At 40.9% G+C, this 18,139-nt stretch overlaps 2 protein-coding genes across 2 annotated transcripts in view; both read left to right on the forward strand.

The window, feature by feature from the left end:
- Nucleotides 1-12,929, forward strand: part of MYOM3 (myomesin 3) — a 28,664-nt gene extending 15,735 nt beyond the window's left edge. The window contains exons 19-37 of the mRNA XM_057383743.1: nucleotides 59-185; nucleotides 635-813; nucleotides 889-1,003; nucleotides 1,303-1,459; nucleotides 1,754-1,863; nucleotides 2,327-2,371; nucleotides 2,495-2,631; nucleotides 3,693-3,837; nucleotides 4,851-4,910; nucleotides 5,666-5,733; nucleotides 5,969-6,079; nucleotides 6,731-6,818; nucleotides 7,452-7,490; nucleotides 7,642-7,747; nucleotides 8,510-8,673; nucleotides 10,381-10,417; nucleotides 10,511-10,533; nucleotides 10,621-10,676; nucleotides 11,331-12,929. Coding sequence (XP_057239726.1) covers nucleotides 59-185; nucleotides 635-813; nucleotides 889-1,003; nucleotides 1,303-1,459; nucleotides 1,754-1,863; nucleotides 2,327-2,371; nucleotides 2,495-2,631; nucleotides 3,693-3,837; nucleotides 4,851-4,910; nucleotides 5,666-5,733; nucleotides 5,969-6,079; nucleotides 6,731-6,818; nucleotides 7,452-7,490; nucleotides 7,642-7,747; nucleotides 8,510-8,673; nucleotides 10,381-10,417; nucleotides 10,511-10,533; nucleotides 10,621-10,676; nucleotides 11,331-11,627 — 2,064 coding nt within the window. The 3' untranslated portion in view covers nucleotides 11,628-12,929. The remainder of the gene's footprint in view (nucleotides 1-58; nucleotides 186-634; nucleotides 814-888; nucleotides 1,004-1,302; nucleotides 1,460-1,753; nucleotides 1,864-2,326; nucleotides 2,372-2,494; nucleotides 2,632-3,692; nucleotides 3,838-4,850; nucleotides 4,911-5,665; nucleotides 5,734-5,968; nucleotides 6,080-6,730; nucleotides 6,819-7,451; nucleotides 7,491-7,641; nucleotides 7,748-8,509; nucleotides 8,674-10,380; nucleotides 10,418-10,510; nucleotides 10,534-10,620; nucleotides 10,677-11,330) is intronic.
- Nucleotides 12,930-13,007: 78 nt separating this feature from the next.
- On the forward strand, nucleotides 13,008-15,225 carry LOC130584026 (fatty acid-binding protein, liver). The gene is made up of 4 exons (XM_057383767.1): nucleotides 13,008-13,095; nucleotides 14,030-14,202; nucleotides 14,311-14,400; nucleotides 15,115-15,225. Exons 1-4 carry the CDS (start codon nucleotides 13,029-13,031, stop codon nucleotides 15,163-15,165), a joined length of 381 nt encoding a protein of 126 aa, XP_057239750.1. The 5' UTR covers nucleotides 13,008-13,028; the 3' UTR covers nucleotides 15,166-15,225.
- Nucleotides 15,226-18,139: the final 2,914 nt, after the last annotated feature.

Here is an 18,139-nt window from a genome sequence, read left to right on the forward strand (position 1 = left end):
TTTTTCTCCATTTCTAGCTGCCCTAGAAATAACCATGTTTGCCCTTGTGCACCCCAAGGTCAGCAGCCTGCAGGAGGGACACCTTTACCAGTTCCGTGCCCGTGCCATCAACAGGGCTGGAGTTGGGGAAGTGTCCGAGCCCAGCGATTTCTTCAGATGTGAGGAGTGGACAATGCCACAGCCAGGTATCCATCGAGTTAAACCAGCCAGGAAAATATCTCCAGGTGTAATTTGTCATCTCCTCACTCTTTCACGAATCCAAGGGATTTCTAGCACAGATCTGATCGTTCCCAGGATAGAAAAACACACAAACACTTCAGGGATGTTCCCATGTATTATCCCTGCATCAGGGATGCAACCAAGCATCAAGCTGGTTTTGATACCAACCAGCACCAAGCTGGTTTTGATAAGATTGTTTCCAGAGAATGATGAATCTGGATCTGAACTCTAAGCAGAACTCTAAATTTGAACTCTAAATTTATCTTTACACCACAGGAAATAAGATTAAAKTTATGCTTTTTTATAAACCTACCCCTAACAGCCACAGAAAGCATCCCCTCCAGACCCCACCACCTCAAACTCTGCTCTCTGATCCCAACCCAATGCAATTTTTCCGTGTTCCCCTGTGTGCCAGGCCCTCCTTACGACGTGAGGAGCTCTGAAGTGAGGGACTGCTCTCTGCAGCTGCACTGGGAAGCTCCTCTGTACCTGGGAGCAGGRCCAGTCACGGGTTATTTCATCGATCTGTGTGAAGAAGGCTCACAGGAGTGGAAACAAATAAACAAACAGCCCACAGCCAGCACCCACATGAAGGTCTGGACCTGCTCTCAGTAATCAGTGCTGCTTCTTGTTTAGTTTTATTTGAATTTCTGATCATTATTCCTGCAGGTTTCGGATCTGGAGACAGGGAAATGTTATATTTTTCGAGTGAGAGCGCTGAACAAGGCTGGAGTTGGACCCCCTTCACTCCCCTCAGATCCTGTGGTGGTTAAAACCAAACCTGGTATGGAACTAAAAGCAAAAAGATTAGGCCAGCCTGTAAATAAACCAATAATTCTGGTGAAAAACTGCTTTATGAAGCATCAGCTACTTGTTTCACAGCAAGACTCAGTCAAAATAAAGATTAACAAATCARACTGCCCCAAATAAAGATTAACAAATCAAACTGCCCCAATGAATTAACTCTAGCTGTGCATTTGGTGGTTTGGGTTTTGGGGGTTGTTTTTTGAGTTAAATGTGCAGAAGCTCAGCCCTGATCTGCTTTGGTAAAGAGCATTTTGTGGGGTTTTTTTGCTCATCCAGGCACAAATGAAATTGAACTCGGGGTGGATGAAGAAGGTTTCATTTATATGGCTTTTGAAGCTCCTGAAAAGAATGATGACTCTGAATTTATCTGGTCTAAGGACTATGAGGGACCACCAGCTGCTGACAGGGTCCAGATTGAAGAAAAAGGCAACAGGTGAGTATTGAATGCACACTGAGAAAATGAATCATGGACTGTCCAGTAAAAAACACACTAAAATAAAATGTAAAGCCAAATGTTTCCCTGTCCAATCCCTGATTCCCAGCCCTGGTGTCCATAAAATGAGCATCTGCCATCATATTCCCAATATTTTTACTTTSCTCCTTGCTGTCATTTATAAATTCTGTATTTGAGTTCATATTTCAGGTTCTGGGTGTGTCAAGTTCTGTTACAGGRGGCATAATTTCTGATGAAAATATCATTTTTGCTATTATTCTTTTTTACTTCTAGATCAAAACTGATACTGAAAGAGCCCTCAGAGAAGGACCTGGGTGTGTATTCAGTGGAGGTCACGGATGTGGATGATGATATCTCTGCCAGCTGCACTTTAACAAAAGAAGGTAAAAAYTGAGAATTACCAAAATCTGCTCGAATTTTCTAATATCAGATATTTAGAGGAAAGCTTCTTGCAGAAGAATAGTGAGGGACTAATGTCATTTAATGATCTCATTAAAAAGATGTTTCCCATTCCTTGAAGGCTCAAGGGCAGCTTCTTTTACAGCCCCCTAAGGAAAGATTCCRTGCTCCTGCAAAGCCATTTTTCCATTGCAGTTCAGATTTCACTCTTGGCTMTACTATCACAGTGATTTAAAACCCCTTTAATGTGCTCCCTGAATTGATACAACCAACATTTTATTCAATTATCTTCMCAACCTTTTCTAGTCTTCCCCATTATCAATATTTTATCTTCTCCTTGATGTAAATAAAGTTCATCAAGAAACTAAATTGAATTTTTTTTGGTCTAGTGTTGACTTTTTATTTCAGATTTGGACAAGTTATTGAAGTGTTGACTTTTTATTTCAGATTTGGACAAGTTATTGAAGCTTAGCCACGAAATCAGGAACCCACGTAAGTCAAAGCAAAAAAAAAAAAGCCACGAGCACAGGGCCAGCCTGGGAAAGGGGAACCCTGGCTGAGCCAAATCCTGTGGTGTGGCTGTGATTCCCCAGCGTGGTTCTCTCTGWTTGCCAGTGATCAAGCTGATTTCTGGCTGGAACATTGATATTCTGGAGAAAGGAGAAGTCAGGCTGTGGTTGGAGGTGGAGAAGTTGTCACCAAAAGCTGAGCTGCACCTGATTTTCAACGACAAGGAGCTCACCAGCACCCCAGTAGGTTTTGTTCTGCATTTAATCCTGATTTATTTTCCCAGTAAATGGGTTTTATTTMTTTTTCCCAGTAAATTTTCCCAGTAAATTCCCAGTTTTCTTAATTCCCATCAGATATTTTGAACTGAGTACAGACAAACCTCATGAATCCTAAGAGCTGATGAAAGTGATTTTTTGAGGCACTGGAAATAACCCTGCCCTGTGTGTTACAGCACCCTCCAACCTCCCCATATATCCAAAAAAAAAATGTCCAGGCCTCCTCCTTGGCCTCCCATATCAAATTAATATTAGAACATTTAAAAAATACTTGGAATGAGAAGACCAGAGGAGAGAACAGTTGAGAATGAAGCACAAATATAAATCATTGGCCTGTCAGCTCAGTGCAGAGCAGCAATGCAAAAAAAAAACCAAACAACCAGGACCCCCAGAACAAAGGATAGAACCAGTTTGGAGCTGCCAGTGCATTTTTKGGGGGGTTAAAACGAGTTTATCCAAGGTTTTATCTCTTCTAAGAAGTGTCTCCTCTGCACTGGAGCACTGACAGGTTGTGCACAATGAAAAGTTTGGTGAAAGGACAATATTTGCTCAGAGAAATGAGGCAGTGAGGCAGAATGATGAGATTTGGGATTAACCTGGCAGGTTTGGGGTGTGGAGGCTCAGTGGTTCCTRCACCATGGTAAGAGCAGGGAAATATTCCTCATTTTGGCCAAATGTGTAATTCCAGATTGTAACCAGTGAAACGATACTAAAATACTAAAAATCACAGAGATTCTGMTTTCAGCTCTGTAATACCCAACAAGGAGAAAATGTGTTGTGTTTGRGGGGTTTTRCAGAAACTTTCTCTCTGCTGGRAGCAATTCTACCATTCCTTGTMMATAAATAATGGATGAATCCCACARCAYGGAGCAGCACAGAGYTCTGCCTTCATGATCCCATAAAATKAGGGCAGTTTAGAAGGATTCAGACCCAAAATACCTGGAATATCTGCTGTAGATGCTGTGCCAGGATCTGACTTTGAGACAGAAAAACTCTYCAGTTGATCCTATTTTCTTTATTTCACACAGACACACAAAATCAACTTTGTCAGAGAGAAAGGCCTCGTGGAATTGATAATCCAGGATTTCTGTGCTGATGATAAAGGGATGTACACAGCCCAGCTCAAAGATGGCAAAGCCAAAAATCAATTCACCCTCGTTCTTGTGGATGAAGGCAAGTGGAAATTCAGGATCTATATTTGCCATGCTCAGTGGAAAGTTTGTGAGGAACTTTAGGCCTCAAAATATTTCCAATGGCACATTGGGAATGGGGAGAGCAAATTTTAGCCCGCGTTTAAAGTCCAGGAATCATTTAAGAAATGATCTGAATCTCTCTTTACCATAAATTAAAGCTTTTGGTTTTATAAATAGGTGTTGGATGATAAAAGCAGCCTGCTGGAGTGGAATGCTCTGTTCTTTCTCTCAAATGTTTTACATATTAGCTTGCTGTGGTGAAYTTGGAGTGTGTGTGGTCATTTATCTCAGCCTGGAAATTCAGTGGATTTAGCAGCTGTGCTGAATGAAAATGAAAAATCAGCATCAACTGCACTCCAGGACAAGGCTGAGCAGCATAGGACACACAGCTCATGGATATACAATACAGAGAGCTTCTTCAAATTATTTTTAAAAAAAATGAACAAGATTTTTATTCAAATCCTTCCCCATCGCGTGCCTACCTCTGGTTTCAGTTCTCTGCATTTTCCTTCTGAAGCTTCCTAAGTTTGTGAATGGAAAATGCCCATAAAATGYCCATAAAATGTCAAATCTTGACTCCCTGGAGGGACACAGGCACTTTCCTAGAGTGATTCAGCACTTGTTGGGCTCAGGGTAGAAAATAAATTTGATGAGCTGTGCTCTAAAAATGCTCATTTCTCTTTACTGACAATGTAAAGGCAGATATTAAGGGTAGATTTGGTTGTCCAAACCCACAAATTTTGTGCTGTCTGCCTTTTTTGGTGCTTCTTACTTTTTAAACATTTTCATTTCAAGGTTTCTAGCCTGCCTTTTTTATACAATCAAATCTTGTATTTCATTTGTCAGATCTTCCTTCAATTTTTTTTTTTTATTTTAATGAAAATAAATATTAGGTTCTCAGCACAAACAAGCACAGGTCTAATGATAACACTTTTTGCAGCAGAAATATCCAATAATGGGGAATTTGTGACTTTGTCCTTTGCTGTTCCACAGCTTTTGCTAAAGTTGCAGAAGAAGCTGAAGCGAAACGGAAACAATGGAAGAAAAAGCAGGGTAAGATCAACCAAAAGTTCAGGACTTGTTAGAATTAGGCCAGGATGGCAAAACTCACACAAAGTTATTTCCCTTTATCCTCCTTTTAAGCACATTATTTAAGTTAAGTCACTATGATAAGACTCCTTTTTTTTTTTTTTTCAGATACTTTGCCCTGCCTTTAAAAATCAAAATGATGAAATAGTTTTGACCAAGTCAGGCAAATTTATCAGTAGAGATCTTCTGATAAAGAATTTCAAACTCTGAGAATTTTCCAACCTGAATATGAATTCTGTAGTTAAGATTCACTGCCTTTCCTCGTAGAAAACAGGACTTCTAACTGAGTTTATAAAGATTCACATTTTCCACTTTCACCTCCCATCTTAATGTTGATGAATAAAGTTTRTAAAACAAATTCAGAGGGAAAAGATTACAATTGGAAAGGCGATTCCCTGCTAGAGAGGATAAAAAAAAAAATCACTTAATAACAATTGTTTTTAACTGTGACACCACATTATAAATCCAGTCTTCTTCTCAGCTTCAGAATTGTCCAGTACAGGATGAAAAATAACTGGAAAGTAACTGGAAAGTAACTGGAAAGTAACTGGAAGGTAACTGGTGTCCCAGTTTGTGTCCCCATTCCATTGGGAATTCCAGAATTCGGATTTGCACTGCAGGAACACAGCACTAGATGGAAGCATTCCCGCAGGAAACGCAGCACAGGCACCACCACAGCCTTTTATTTTCTTTATTTTTATTTTTATTTTCTTTTCCAGGTCCACATTTCATCGAGAATTTGAAATGGAAGGTTTTGGAGAGCTGTGAAGTGCTCCTCACCTGTAAGGTACACACAACCCGGGCTGAATCCCCTTAAATTCATTTTTAGGGGAATTTTAGAATATGAACACTGCTCTGCTTTGCTGCAGATCAGTAAAGTGTATTTGGCACAGAAATTTTAACAAATMAGGAAAATTCTAAGATTCTGGAGGAATGTAAGTGATGATTCATAGTAAGACATGCAAAAATTGAGAAATCAAATGTATTTGGGCTCCTGACTTCTAAATATTGGTTTCAAACAGGCAACAAACCTGAAAAAGGACACGAATTTCCAGTGGTTTTTCAACCACAAGGCACGAGCTGGTGGAGAGTTTGATCCACAGACTGGGATGGGAACTCTGCGTCTCACAAAGGTGAAACATCAAAGAGATCAGATGGAAATTTTCGCAGGAAAATCCAAAAAAAATATGGGTTGGTCTTGTTAATATTCCACGTGGGGTTTGGGTCGTGCCCAGTGAGAAAGAAAGAAAGAAATAAACATTGGGAAAGATGAAGAAGAAACTTAATTATTGTCAGATTCTAATCTGATATTCAGAGGAATTTGTGGCAGGGAACTGGAATTAAATAAACTTTAAGGCCCCTTCCAACCCAAAGCAGGCTACGATTTTATGATTCTGATAAGAAATATTTTTAACAGTGGGGGCTGTTCAWAGTTTAACACATCTGAGAGGCTGAAAAGAACCCGAGGGTTTTTCAGTTTTCATATTGGGAGTGAGTAAAAGCTGAGCTCTTGACACCCCAAAAGCAGCAGTTTCTGAACCAGGCCCCCCCTAATCTTTCAAAGAAGATTTTGGGGCAAAATGATCCTTTTTTCTCCCTCACCTTTGCTCAATTCAACCAAATTCATTGGGAAGAAAGAGGAAAATCTCAGCTTTTTTTCCCCTTTTCCAAATGCTGCCCTGTTTCAGTGATGGGGGAAGTTCCTTTGGGAGGGCTGTTGTTTGTTTTGGGGCTCATTTGGGGTTTTTTAATCAATATTACACACTCACACACCTCTTTGCTAGGTGWCCAAAGCAGATGAGGGTCTGTACAAAGCAGTTGTTTCAGATAACCGAGGAGAGGACTCCACCCARCTGGACCTGACAAAAGGAGGTAAAAGAATCTTTTATCACCACAGGACACACTCACACCCCTGCCCTCCATCCATTTGGGGTTTAAATCCCAAYATCCTCCCTTTCTATGAATCCTCCACATCCTACATGCTTTTATAGGAGTTCAAACCTGCATTAAAAAGTCACAAATTTAAAGATTTTCCTGCTCTACATCCCAATGTCATTTCCACCCGCAGTCATTTCTCAAGGTGGGATTGTATTTACAATGCATTGTAAATTCTGTCAAGCCCCACAGTGAAAAGCTCAGGAACTTTCCAGTCACTTCCACCCAAAAAAAAATCAATCAGAAGGTTCTGCTTCCCAAGATTAAATCGTGCCCTGACATCTGGAATCCATCATTTCAACCTGGTGCATAAATCTCCTGTCTGGGAGGCAGTTGGTGAGTGTGAATGAAGATAGGAGCATCTAAATTTAGCAAAAAAATGCCCAGGATCTGAAAACAAATTAATCAAGAGGTAAAAACTCCATTCCCAGCGAGCTTTGCCACAGAAAAAAAAAAGACAGCAAATAACAAGTGGATATAAAACATCATAACCACAGTGAAATTAATTGGTAGATTGGATGTGATTTGCTAATTATTGTTTTTATGGACACTGAAATCTTTTTCTTTCAGCTTTTGAGGAGCTTCTGAAGGAGCTGTGCAGGATCAGTGGTACGTGAGATCTCAGCAGTTCCAGAGCTGCCCYTGGGTCTGGAAAAACCACACCACCACCCTCTCACCACTCCTTAAACTGGGATTTTGTTGGTGGAACARCTCAATCTGTGCATTCCCCTCAATCTCAGTCTTTCCCTTACTCCACCAGCTCTTTCTGCTGCGCCTCTGAAAATCCAGCCCACTGAGGAAGGCATCAAAATCTACACAGAAGTCAAGTACTACACAGACTACATGAAAACCACCTGGTACCACAAGTATGTCCCCCCCAAAAAAAATATTTGCAAAGTTGCTGAAGCCCCGTTGCTTGTAACTGTTTATCCAAAATTAAATATTTGGGCTGATTTGTCTGAGAAAGGGCTGAAAACCAAAATTCACTCTCGTCCTGGAACGTGTCTGGGAATTACAGAATGAACAGTCGTGTTAATTTTAGCCTAGCACTGTAGAAATATTTATAAATTATCATCTTTACTAGAATAATAATGATGCTGCACTTATGGTACTCAGTTACAGCCTCCTTGGTTACAGACAAGTTTTTTTTCAAACACTTTATTTTTACTACTTCACATTTTCCTAAACCACTTTCTTCCCCCACTCTGAATAAAAAAAATATTCCCAAAATTACAAAATTCTTCCCAAACACTGATTAATTTAGCCTGATAATATCTTCCTAACTAGAGAACTGGTGTTTTATTAGAAACCACCTACACATGTAGATAAGGGGGCCAATTTTTAATAAGGTTTCAGGGCTAAATACTTAGAAATATTCAGCATCTAAATGGTATTTAATSCCTTAAATAAGAACTAAGAGGCCTTTTGTAAAGTTTGTGAAGCTTTGGCAAACTGCCTAAAAGCACAGCCCCATGGGATTTCCTCTCTCCATGAAATGAATCCTGACTCCCACACTTCCAACCACTACAGATCTAAAAAAAAACCAAAAAAACCAAAAAAAAAGGTGAACACTCTGATTTATCCAACTTTCCTAAATATTATTGAAATGACATCACTTATTTACTCAGGGAGAAACAACTGGAGAGCCGGGACAGGCTGAGAGCTGGGAGCACCATCAATCAGATCTGGCTGCACATCCTGGACCCTACAGAGGCTGATAAGGGCAAATACACCCTGGAGCTGTTTGATGGGAACAGATCCCACAAACTGTCAACAGATCTGTCAGGGAGAGGTGAGTTAAACCAGGGGATGGGGCTGAGATGCTTTCTAAGAGTCCTTCAAATTCTGGGCAGGGATTGCTCTGTCAGGGTGAGCTGATCAAACCAGGGGATGGGCCTGAGCTGCTTTCCAGGAGTCCTTCAAATTCTGGGCAGGGATTGCTCTGTCAGGGTGAGGTGAGCTGATCAAATCATGGGATGTGCCTGAGCTGCTGGAAATTCTTCAAATTCTGGGCAGGAATTCCTCTGTCTGGGAGAGGTGAGCTGATTAAACCAGGGGATGGATCTGAGCTGCTTTCTCATAGTCCTTCAAATTCTGGGCAGGGATTCCTCTGTCAGGGTGAGCTGATTAAACCATGGGATGGGTCTGAGCTGCTTTCTAAGAGTCCTTCAAATGCTGGGCAGGGATTCCTCTGTCAGGGTGAGCTGATCAAACCATGAGATAGACCTGAGCTGCTTTCTAAGAGTCCTTCAAATCTGGGCAGGAATTCCTCTGTCAGGGTGAGGTGATCAAACCAGGGGATGGGTCTGAGCTGCTTTCAATCAAAACTGAGCTACTGGGGAATCCTTCAAATGCTGGGCAGGGATTTCCAAGAGTCCTTCAAATTTTGGGCGGGGATTCCTCTGTCAGGGCAAAGTGAGCTGATCAAACCATGGGATGGGCATGAGCTGCTTTCTAAGAGTCCTTCAAATTCTGGGCAGGGATTGCTCTGTCAGGGTGAGCTGATCAAAACATGGGATGGGCCTGAGCTGCTTTCCAGGAGTCTTTCAAATGCTGGACAGGGATTCCTCTGTCAGGGCAAAGTGAGCTGATAAACCATGGGGATGGCCTGAACTGCTGGGGAATCCTTCAAATTCTGGGCAGGGATTCCTCTGTCAGGGTGAGCTGATCAAACCAGGGGATGGGTCTGAGCTGCTTTCTAAGAGTCCTTCAAATTCTGGGCAGGGATTCCTCTGTCAGGGTGAGCTGATCAAACCATGGAATGGGTCTGAGCTGCTTTCAGTCAAAACTGAGCTACTGGGGAATCCTTCAAATCTGGGCAGGGATTCCTCTGTCAGAGCGAGGTGAGCTGATCAAACCATGGGATGGACTTGAGCTGCTTTTTAAGAGTCCTTTAAATAGTGGACAGGGATTCCTCTGTCAGGGTGAGCTGATCAAAACATGGGCCTGGTTTGACTGCTTTCAGTCAAAACTGAGCTGCTGGGGAGTCCTTCAAATGCTGGGCAGGGATTCCTCTGTCCTTTATTGCAGCTGGAGCTGTGGTTCCATGACAGCACGAATGGAGTTGGGGTGAGGACAGGGAAGGAGAAGCATCAGGAGAGGGGAAATGGGTAGGAAAAGGGATTGAAGGAGCCTTGGCACTGCTGGGGAAAGGATGAAAAGGGGCAGCTGCTCCTGGGATGTGTCCAATTCCTCCAGTGCACTACAAAACTCCCAGTTGGCATCGTGGAAAAGAGAACTTCCAGGTTTACAAAGGTTTTCCAAACTGCTGAAGTTCTTTCCCTCCTCTGACCTTCTCTTTGGAGAGGGAGTGCTCAGTCCCATTATCTCAGCAGCACACAAACAGAGCTGTGTTTCCTTAAGGCAGGGATAGATGCTATCTAGAGGATAATTACATTTATCCATGTAATCCCAACACTGAGAACAACAATTTAATGTTAAACCAGCCGAGTCAAACAAAACAAAAGGCAACTTTCCCTAAAACCTTTCCTTTTTGCAGCCTTTGAAGATGCCCTGGCTGAGCACAGGAGGCTAAAGTAAGTTCCTGCCTGAATTTTTTCTATTTTGAGTCTCATACTCTAATATAATGGCTAATAAATAAAACCACAATCATTTTCTTTCCATTTCAGGGAAGCAGCAATAGCAGAAAAGCGTAAGTAAATGAATCTCTTTCCTTCGGTGAAACAAAGCCAAGTTTGCTGATAAGAAAAACTAAAAGGTTGTATTTGTTCATCCCCAGGTCGTGCCAGAGTCGTTCAAGGTCTGCCAGATGTTGCCACCATCATGGAGGACAAGGTAAWATTGAGTAACTCTGTTAATTGGTCCTTGCACTGACACAGAAGAATCACTGATGGGGAGGAAAAATCCTTTTTTACCCTCCTGTACATTCCCAGCAGCTTTTCTGAGCTGCTGCAGTTACCAGGGMTGGGAATTTGTGCCYTCCTKCACAGCCAGATCCTTTCTGTTGYCTTCYCATTTCAYAGGATTGGATTTTTAAGGTCTTTARGGCCTGATTTTCCCTTYTGAGTCACATTCCCCTTTACACAGRCAGCATAAAAACCYTKWAAAGTAATTGCAAACTCACCATGTGCCTCTTTAAGTGTCAYTTTACAGCATAAGAAACTATAAAAAGACAAGAGCACAAATATGAGTCAGGCCCAGTGAATTCAGGCAGGTTAATCCTGATTGTACTGGAGGATATCAGGAAAAGGAGCAGCAGGGTTGGGATGTCACCTGCTGAAAATGTGAGAACTGATTTTATTGTTCTTCATTTAAAAGATGTGTGGATGTGGCAYTTGGGGACRTGGTGGCCTTGGCAGTGCTGGGTTAAGAGCTGCACTCAATTTTAAAGWTTTTTTTCCAACCTAAATGATGCTGTGATTCTCTGAACTGGATTTTCTTGCTCATTGATAACTCCAGGATCTGTTTGTGTTCTCTGTTTCACCACAGACCCTGTGCTTAACTTGCTGTGTGTCTGGAGACCCCTACCCAGAGATCACCTGGTTCAAAAACGAGAAGATCATCGTGTTTGAGGACAGATACAAAATGGATGTGAAGGGCTCAGTGGTCACAATCACCATCGAGAAAGTCTGCAATGAAGACACAGGRAAATACAGCATTTATGTCAAGAATAAATATGGGTCTGAAATAGGGCAGGTCACTATCAGTGTCTATAAACATGGGGAGATCCCAGTGGGAACAGAGCAGGAAATCCCTGCTGGGATTATCACAAAAAAGCGTAAATGAATTAGTTMATTTTCTCTCTTTGAATTTAAAAGGAATTTAACTCATTTCAGATGCTTTTCAGTGTCTCTGCCCTAAAATTCAGGCTTGTGTCTCTATGTTTATTTGAGTAATAGCTCAGTATTTTTGTTTTGGCTGTTGTTAGAGAACAATTCTCATGTGTGTGCGTGCACCTCCCTGCTTGTTCACCTTCCAGGGAGACTGCCCTGGTAAATTGTGTGGATTCACACGTGAGTGAGGCTTTCAGAGAAGATTTTTTTGTATTAAATCACTACTTGTAACAGATTTTCTTGTAGCTTGAGTGCATGTGATTAAACTCAAACCCTTGGTGACATCTCAGCTCTGCTGTCCRGTATATCCATGATGAAATTTGTGTGTTTATGGGGAGTCAGGACACACTCCACACATAAAAATGGCCCAGCAAATCAGGAATTCTCACAGRGAAATGTAATTACAAAACTGGCTCTTTGTGTGTGAATCTTCTTTAAAATTACCTACGAAAAAAAAAGGGTTGGGAATAGGTAAGAAAAAGTTGAGCGTTGGGTTTCTATTTAAATAGAATGAAAAGTTAACTTAGAAAGGTCACCCACCCCTGGGATAAGGCTCTGTTTGAATTAAGCAATCTAATTGCAAGACACATAATCTAATGAATGTCTTCCAAAATCAACAGTCAGGCCTGCACAGACAGCAAGGAACATCACTCAAGAGATGGAATGAGTGAAGAATTCCTGGTGAGAAGAAAAAAGTAACACATCCTATTTGCTTCGTGCATTCACTGTCCAAGCAATGTTCCATGTTTTATCTTTTATCTTCTATTAAAAAAAAAAAAAAAAAGTAGTAAGAAACTGAATTTCATTCAGATTTAGATGCACATCACTGACATCTGCTGGGTAAAGTCATCACTGATATGCCACTCCAATATTATTTTTTTCCCTGTTCTCAAGCAATTGGAGGCCTTCAAATCTGGAAGAAATAGCTGTGGATTTAATTCATTTTTGTTCACCATTGAATGTGGGCTGTAGAGAGTTTTATGATAATTAGGAMGTTCTTGCTGTACTATACTAATTACTCAATCTATTGTAAATTATGCAACTTTATCTGGAAGAATCCTATTAAATGTGTTAAACACAGAAGTTGAGAACAAAAAGCAAACAAATGAAGCTGCACTGCAACACTTTCCAACAATGATGGACAATTACCCGAGGTCAGTAACCCACAACAAACACAAAATCCCAACTGTCAAGGTGAGAGCAGCATGAACGAGAGGTTATGATCATTAAGAACAAATAACTGATTAATAATTGCTCCTTCCCAGTTAATAATTAGCCCTCTGGCAATTTTGGGCTGGCCTTACCCTTTCCATAAATAGCATCCCAAGGAGCAGGGAGAGCCCTCACTGTCACCATGGCATTTGCTGGCACTTGGCAGATCTACGCTCAGGAGAACCTCGAGCCCTTTCTCAAGGCTCTGGGTAAGTGGCTGCTTCCTCCTCAAATCATTTTTCTACAGGTTTTTTTTTCCTTTTCTTTCTATGACAATCTCCCCCTGCTTGGTTATGTCTGTTTGATGTAATTTGGATGTAAAAACAAGCTGAAAGTTGTACAAATCCATGTGGAAAGGCTACAAAAAAATCCCAAACCTCTATTTTAATGTTAGATCAGCTCCTCAAGAAAGAACAGCTTTCTTGTGTTAACATACAATTTTATAAATACATTTAACTAGAAACAATGGCTTATTCAGCTTCCCAATAATTGTCCAGAGGCCCTTTCTGCAGCACCAGTGCTGGTCAAATCTGTGAATGATTAACACATTTGATAAGTGGTCAGGAATCTGTGAGTGATTATCAGGTACAATCTGTGAGGATTAGGAGGTGCCACACCAATAAATGTGAATTTACCTGTGCCGACAAAACGTTCCCACTGGGGTTTTTAAGATTATGTAAGAGATATTCAGGAGATAAAATTGAGTGGAAAAGTCTGGTCTGACATTCTGAGAGAACCAATTGTCTCCTGGTGACAATGACACCAAAAAAAGGGAGTTTGAGGAACTGCTGCACCTCTGACTGGACAGATAATSCCCCATCTCCAATCTCCCTGGGAAAACAAAATAATGCACTCATGGTTTTCCTCTGGTGGATTGTCATCCCATGGCCAGCCCTTAGGAAAAGAAACTATGCATAATCTGACACCAATATAATATCAAAATCACCAATATAATATCAAAATCTAACCAGACGAGAAGGAATGGAGTAAAATGCCCATAGAGAAGTGAGGAATCCAAAACAGGATTTGTCTTTTAACTTGGACAGCACATTCCAGTATTGGTTTGGTCTTTTGTGCCCTTGTTGGAGAAAAGRATTTGCTATTTCCATATGAGAAAATGTCCTGGTTTGCCTATTTTTACAGGGTTGCCAGATGACATTATCAAAATGGCCAAAGACATTAAACCTRTTATTGAAATACAACAAAAAGGCAATGACTTTGTGGTGACATCCAAAACACCCAACAAATCCGTCACTAACTCCTTTACACTTGGCAAAGAGGCTGACATCACCACCATGGATGGCAGGAAACTAAAGGTAAAACATTCCAGGAACGGGGCATCTTATTTTTTTATTAGTCTTCTACTTACTTGAATTGAATTCAAAGCCTAAATGTTTTAAAATCCTTTTTAAATGTTCCAACAGTGCACTGTGAACTTGGTCAATGGGAAGCTGGTGTGCAAATCAGACAAATTCTCTCACGAGCAGGAAGTTAAAGGAAATGAAATGGTGGAGGTAAGTGCTAGAATTAAGGGCACTTTATAATGCTGAAGGAAAAAATGTTGATTAGCTCTTAGTGTAGGCTCAATACCTTAAACAAATCYTGGCCCCCAAAATTACCACATTATTGCAGAATTTACAGTGCTTAAATTTGCAGATAGAGGATTTCAAACAAACCACAGTTAGTGGAAAGCACTATTAGTATTCTTTATTATTCCTGTTTCTGTTTAAAACCAACTGCCTTTGATGGCTCTCCTTTAAATATTGCTCGTGTATTTAATGCCTCCTGCTCAGCATTCCCTTTTATTAATTACCACCCTGGGGCCAATTCCAGGCACTGGAGTGTGAAGGGCTTTAGMAGCTGAGCTGAGCTGCAGGAAAACTCCTTGAAAATTCCCTGGGTTCTGTGGATTATGGTGTGTCCACCCCCAGTTCCAGCCCCTCTGAAAGGACAGAACAATTCCACTTCAATYCTTCAATGTTCCTTTGCTGTAAAATGTTGGGTTCTGACAGAGAGCTTTGCTCTACAGTTAAAGCTCCTTGAGTTTTTAATCAAGACTCCTCCAAGGAGCACAACCATCTCCTTCATGCAGATTTTGTACATATATTTATAGGCAGGTCATGTGAATGTATTTTCTTGTGGACTAAGATGGATTTATCCATGAATTACAGAAACAGATTTCCTAAAGTTTAAATGGAAAACAAATTACGTGTGTTTGTCTTCCACAGACTATAACATCTGGTGGAGTAACACTCGTCAGAAGAAGCAAGAAAGTCTAAAGACAGATCACCTCCTTTGTGACACCCTTACATACCTAAAATAAAGTGCACTTTCCACAAGGTGTGATCTTTGTTTTATGTGAATAGTATAAGAAACAATGATTTCTGCTCTCTTTTCACGCTATAGCACTTTCCCTGATTACAGGACTGTGTTTTCCCCGAGTTCTCCCCCTCACAGTTTCCTTCTATCCTCAAAGTGACAGAAAGTTGCCCCCCAGACACCCAAACCTGAACATAAATCCCATTGTTCCAGTTCACCACAATAATCCTTGGGAACAGCCAAAAGCTACAGAAACATTTCTAAATTTCTTACACACAGACTGAACATGGCTTTGATTCCTGTTCTAATAAAATTCAGTCGTTAACCAAACCCCTTTCTCCATGACCTGGCCAGCAGAGAACAATCAGACATTTGTTGGGCTGATCTGTACCACATGTCCCAGGAATAGAAACAGCAATATTTGAAAAGCTATGAAGTACTTACCAGTCATTAAAAATAGGGATGGCTGTTCTTCAACTGAATTACACACAAGTACAATTAAGAAAAGTGAGGCACTATGAGAGCAAAGGGAATTAAACATTTTTCCAGTTTGCAGTGAACTTCCAATATCTTGTCACAGGCCAGGTTTGTGAGGCTCAAGTAAACCAGATTTTGTGCAGTATAAACAAAAGTATACTGAAGTATAAACACACAGGAGCTGTGCTTAGAACTATTTCTCTGCTGATTAGATACCATTATTATATCAGCAGCCCCATTTCACACYTATTTAAGTCACAGATTTGTAAGAATTTTTTTGGGGTGTAACACCTCCATGAACACAGTTCCTGGACTGAAAATGCCGTTTAAAATCCTCATGGAGATGTTTTATCCCAAAGAAGAGTGCTGARTTTACATCTTGCCATGCAAGAAGAGCAKTTTGGCAGGGGGGAGTTGTGCTTTRGTTAATAACACTCACAATGTGATACAAGCAATTTGGGAAGTGGATTCTTATTCTGGGATAAGGCTGTTCTCAGGGGGAGTTTCATTGGCATAAAGGACCATTGTGTTCATTTTGCTTCCCAGGCAGCTCTAATGCCAAGCACACTCCTGCAGCCAGAATTAAATTCCATGTGAGTTACACAGAAATAAGATCAACAGCACAGAAATCAGGGCTGGTAAAACTCAGGGAGGAGGAGGAGGAGGCTGATTTAAAGGCCTGGTGCTGTAAAAAAAAAGCCATCCAAGGACTCACCACCCTTTTCTCTGGGAGTTGCTGGGTAACTGCTGCAAATACACCCTGAAACCAAACACATGATGTGGCTTTCMAGCAGCAAAATCACAGAATGCTGCAAGTCTCCAGTGATCAAATGCTGTACCTGTAGATTGCAGGATGGAACACCTCAGACACTTGAGGTTTATTTCTAAACCAAGGCAAAGATCATTCATTACTCATTTAAAGCCTGTTACAAAATGATTGCTGTGGATACTTCACTGAAACAACACTATTCCTGTTCAGAACTTAAACTCATGCTAATAATGGCTACAAAATAAAAGAACACTTCACTTTCTTCTTTTTTTTTGGGCACTTTTATCACAACTCCAGTCTCTAACGTGCTTTCTAGGCCTGGTTTTTATGTTCTTTCTTGTGTAAACAGATCTTGTTTATATTGCACAAGGTAGCAACTCAACCTGCTGCTYACATGCAGAAAAATCTTAAGTGTAAATATTAAATGCACAAACATTGTCAGAGATCCCCATCTCTTCTCTGCTGAGTCCTGCACACGGATCACTGAGCACACAACCACCATAAATTCCTTATTTTTGGGAAGTGCTAGTGACTGAACTTCAWCTGCCATTCAAACTTGAATCATCTGTCATTGAAAACCTGTAAAAATCAGGCAAGAGATTGCCAGGATATGAACAGCAATGTCCACCCACCAGTTTTCATTCATGAATATTAAAAATAAAAGTGAAAATACACCAGTGACAGACACCAGGGGTTGCATCAAAGTTTTTCCATCCCAGCAGCAGTTTGTTGAAAATCCCTGGCATGAAGATGCCRACAATTTTCACTGAAGTTTTCGTGGAACCTTTTGACTGTTGGGTCACAAATCTGCCTTTTATCCACCTTAAAATGAGTCATAGGTGGCTGTGGTAAGAAATAATCTCTCCACCCACCAACTGCATTGTTTTTAAAACTGCTTTAATAAAAAGGGYTGGTCCTGTGCAAATAAAAGTGTGATGGAAACTGCTGGGGCTCAACAGGGCTGGGGGTAACGGGGTTCTCCACAAAAATTGGATTAATTATTGTGTGAAACAATAGTTACACACTCGAGAGATACTGGTCATTTATTTCAGAGTTGGAGGCCCTGTGGGATTCCACAAATCAAGCTCACCAACTATCAAAATTTATTACCATTTACATGTTTTAGCAAACAAAGGAATGAGTGTTCCTTGGCTACAAGTTACATGGTTCTGAATTAGTATTCTATCTTCTGCTGGTTAATTATTCTGTTGTTTCTCATGCTAATTATGCCTGCTCTCAGTCTTTTCTTTCCTTTTGGGTCAGTGGGCTGTGGGTTGGTGGTCACGATCTGTCCCTGAAGATGTAAAATTACATTTTACCCCCTGAAGATGTAAAATTACATTTTACCCGGTTGGAGATCATTTCAGCACAGTTGCTGAGCTGGATTTGTTCCTTTCTTCCTTATCTTGGGAGTTCTTGCCAGATGGCCCATAAATTCTGCATTCTTTGTGTCCATTATCAGTGGGCATCCTTTTTTTCTCAAGCTTTGTTAACCTCCCCCTAGGTCTGAGATCATTGAAGCATGTAAAACCTAAAACCTTTAAAAAAAGCAATTCTACCAGGGACATCACTTCGAGCTTGTTGGCTGCTGTTTCACAGGTTACATCTCCCTTTTTATTGATCAGGCTCAAAAGCAGAAAAACGCCAAACATCAAAGAACATCCTCACTTAATGAAATTGTTACATTT

This window comes from Malurus melanocephalus, unplaced genomic scaffold (genome assembly GCF_030028575.1).
Source record: "Malurus melanocephalus ecotype Western Australia unplaced genomic scaffold, MMel_1.1 scaffold_658, whole genome shotgun sequence".
NCBI lineage: Eukaryota > Metazoa > Chordata > Aves > Passeriformes > Maluridae > Malurus > Malurus melanocephalus.